The 3054-nt window shown below is 56.0% G+C and overlaps 1 protein-coding gene across 2 annotated transcripts; it reads left to right on the top strand.

Annotated features, from left to right (window-relative positions):
- The first annotated feature begins 520 nt into the window (after positions 1-520).
- Positions 521-2811, top strand: LOC123180044 (uncharacterized). 2 transcript variants are annotated; one of them, XM_044592004.1, is made up of 2 exons: positions 521-876; positions 1766-2811. In XM_044592004.1, exons 1-2 carry the CDS (start codon positions 778-780, stop codon positions 2504-2506), a joined length of 840 nt encoding a protein of 279 aa, XP_044447939.1. In that variant the 5' UTR covers positions 521-777; the 3' UTR covers positions 2507-2811. The 2 variants fall into 2 exon arrangements, with proteins under 2 accessions (XP_044447939.1, XP_044447940.1); XM_044592005.1 differs by lacking the exon at positions 521-876 and adding an exon at positions 893-1405.
- Positions 2812-3054: the final 243 nt, after the last annotated feature.

The raw sequence follows: 3054 nt of genomic DNA, 5'->3' as shown, positions 1-3054 counted from the left end.
AACTAATTCATCCAGCAGACAAACCAGTGATGACCTAATGATGCACTGTCCTTGTAATTAACCCGGTCAAATTTGCCAGCTAAGGAAATTTTGAAAAGTATGATTTCGGTGTTTTGGAGGGAAGAGAGTAGAAAGCTGCCCATCTTCAAAAATGCTGCCAATTTGTTCCACCCTTAATTGTCCTAATTAAGAAGAGCACGTCCATAGCTTTCGCGAAAAAAAAAATTGTTCTGATGTTTTAAGAACCTTTTCACAAAAGAATACATAAATTCAGGTGTAGCCTCCACCGGCACAAACGAATGCACTTTTCCTTTTCTTTTGTCGTCACAAATATACAATTTCAGGCACTTTTGTTTTCCTCCGTGCCAACTCGTCGTACACAAGAGACAGAAAAGTGGTTGGCCCCTCCCTCCCCCTCTCTCTCATACATAGATATTTTTTTTCTCTCCCTCGTCGTTCCACAGATGGCAGGTTATCAGAGGCTGATCACACATTCCATAAACATTTGCTCCATAATTTCCTCCCCTCTCCCCAGCCTTTCCATACATCACCCAGCCTTCCTTCCTCCCCAAAACCTCACACAGATCCTTCCCTCTCTCCTATATATATACATTTCTCTCTCCCATCAAAGCTCCCTCCCCTCCCCCATCTCCAGCAGCCCTCCTCGCCTCCTCTCCTCCCGCGAGCAGCAGCCGTCCACGGCCAGAGACCAAGGCGGGCGCGGTGCGGTGCGTGACAGTCTGACGGAGAGCTAGGAGGTGAAGGATCGACGAAGCGATGGCAATGGAGCCGCTCCCGCTGGGCTTCGGCGACGCCATGGACACCACCCTCTTCTCCACCCTCTGGTCCTTCCAGGAGGAGCTCCAGCCCCAGGAGGTGCGTGAATTGCCCCCACAACCCTCTCCCCCCCTGCAATTCCTTTCCTTTATTTTTGTTCCCAACTCCGGGCGCCAAGAACCCCGCGCCCTCCTCGCCGCCGCATTTCTTGACCGGCCTCCGGCAATGCCCGCCGCGTGCCCTGCTCCGGGGATGAGACGGGCCGCCGCCTTGGGTTGCGCGCGTGTCTTGTCGTGGTCAAGAAGGGTTAGGCAGGCAACGAATTCGCCCGGGGCTCGAGAAGCCTTGGCGTGCCGGAGTTTCCCACCCTCCCTCTCTCGCTCTGCATTTTCCATGCTCTGATCCATGTGGAAAATTATCTTACTCCTACTACTTAACTTGCTCGAGCAGAAGACTCGCTTACTGACTGACTTTCTCGTTGGGTTTGGTCCGGTTCGGCCCGCCTTTTCCCCCCGTCCCCTTTCTCTTTTCAACAAAAGTTCGGCACTGTTGTGGGATGCTCTGCGCAATCATGCTGTTGCTCTGCGCTGGGTCCCGAGACGGGGAAAGAGAGATGATTTTTTTACTGGTAGTATCATGCTTAGATTATTGTATTATTTCACCTTTGATCTTTGACGAGCCCAAAGGTAGCCGGGCATGGCATGGATGCCTCCACTAGCGGCTGTTGCATGGTGCAATCATTTGCTGGGGAGGGAATCGAAATCATTCGCCGCTCCGAGGATTGGGTTTGGATCGTGCGTGCGTGGGTGCGCGCGGCCATCGCCTTGTGCTTGGTGAATCAAGGCCCCATCATCGCCTTGTTCCTAGGATCGAATCATTGACAGACTCCCCGTCCGATTTTTCAGATTCTGAGCTGTTTGTGGTTAGAAATGGTGGCCTTGAGGTTGATTTTTGGGGGAGGAATTAAGATGTCGAATTTGGTTTGCAGAGCGTGGAGGAGCTGAAGCAGAGCTTGCTGGCGGCGACCATGGAGCTGGAGGTGTCCAAGGAGGAGCTGCGGCGGAAGGAGCAGAGCATCGCCAAGCTCGCCGACCTCGTGCGCCAGGTTGCCAAGGAGCGCGACGAGGCGCGGGACCAGGTGCAGCAGCTGCTCCTCGCCGCGGCCAAGCAGGCGGCGCCGCCGGTGCACCACACTGCGCCCGCGCCGGCGCTGGGCACGTCGAGCGTCACCGACTCGGACTGCAGCCTGGTGTCGTCCCCGGTGGACCCCTTCTTCGACCCCGTCACCTCCTCCGACCGGCGCCGCTGCGGCAAGCTCGGCGCCGCCAGCCCGCCCCCGCCGGCCAAGCAGCAGCAGCAGCAGATGTGCGGCGCCGAGGCGGTGCTCGACATGCTCGCCGCCAAGAAGCCGCTGCCGCCGAGGGGCCGGCTGCTGCAGTCCGTCATGGAGGCGGGGCCCCTGCTGCAGAACCTGCTCGTGGCCGGGCCGCTCCCGCGCTGGCGCAACCCGCCCCCGGTGCACGCGCTCGACACGCTCCCCGTCGGCGGCGGCGGAGTCTACATGAACACGACAACCCTGCACAACGCCGGCGCGCCGCTCGGCTTCGCCCCAAACGCCAACAGCGCCTGCATGAAGCGGCCGATGGCGGCGATCCCCACCATGCCCATGGCCGCCACGAGCTGCTCGCCGTCGCCGGGCTTCGTCGCCAAGCGGCACCGGCTGCATTGACCGTCCCTCCGCCGCCCGTGCCTCGTCGTCCATCAGCGACCACCGACCCCTCGCCGCCGGCCCGGCGGTTGGCTGCCATGTCACGCCTGTCAGTGACACGGCAGCGCTAGTTGCTGACTGCATTATAGTAGCGTCATAGAAGCAGAGTATAGTAGCAGAGTCATCAGTGGTTAATCCTGGTGTAAATAGGATGGTTAGTCTCACATCTTTTTCTTCTCTTCTCAAATTTTCATCTGGTGCTTGTGAGAGTCTTAGTGAGAGAGATTGTTCATATCTTTGCATGCATGGTAGCCAAATTGCCAATAGTCCTTTTGTTTTGTGCTGAGAAGAGAACTTTAGGTTCCACTGATTTCAGGCATGCCCCTGGCCTGTGTCAATTTACAGTTTATCCTACCTATAATAGCTTGGTCTTGGTAATATGATTTTTTTTCCACAGATGCCTTTTTTTGTTGTTGCAAAAGAGGGTAAAAATAATACGGTATTTTTTGACCGTCACAATTTCTAGATTAACCTGTCCAGTGTTGGAAGCAGAGTAGCAGCACCAATTT

The sequence above is a fragment of the Triticum aestivum genome, chromosome 1D (genome assembly GCF_018294505.1).
Source record: "Triticum aestivum cultivar Chinese Spring chromosome 1D, IWGSC CS RefSeq v2.1, whole genome shotgun sequence".
Classification (NCBI taxonomy): domain Eukaryota; kingdom Viridiplantae; phylum Streptophyta; class Magnoliopsida; order Poales; family Poaceae; genus Triticum; species Triticum aestivum.
The sequence above is the reverse complement of the archived record's forward strand: the minus strand, read 5'-3'. Positions and strand labels throughout refer to the sequence as shown.

Coding starts and splice junctions, on each gene's coding strand:
- LOC123180044 (XM_044592004.1), top strand. CDS start 778: ATGGCAATGGAGCCGCTCCCGCTGGGCTTCGGCGACGCCATGGACACC. Junction 877..1,765: donor AGGAGCTCCAGCCCCAGGAG/GTGCGTGAATTG, acceptor TTTGGTTTGCAG/AGCGTGGAGGAGCTGAAGCA.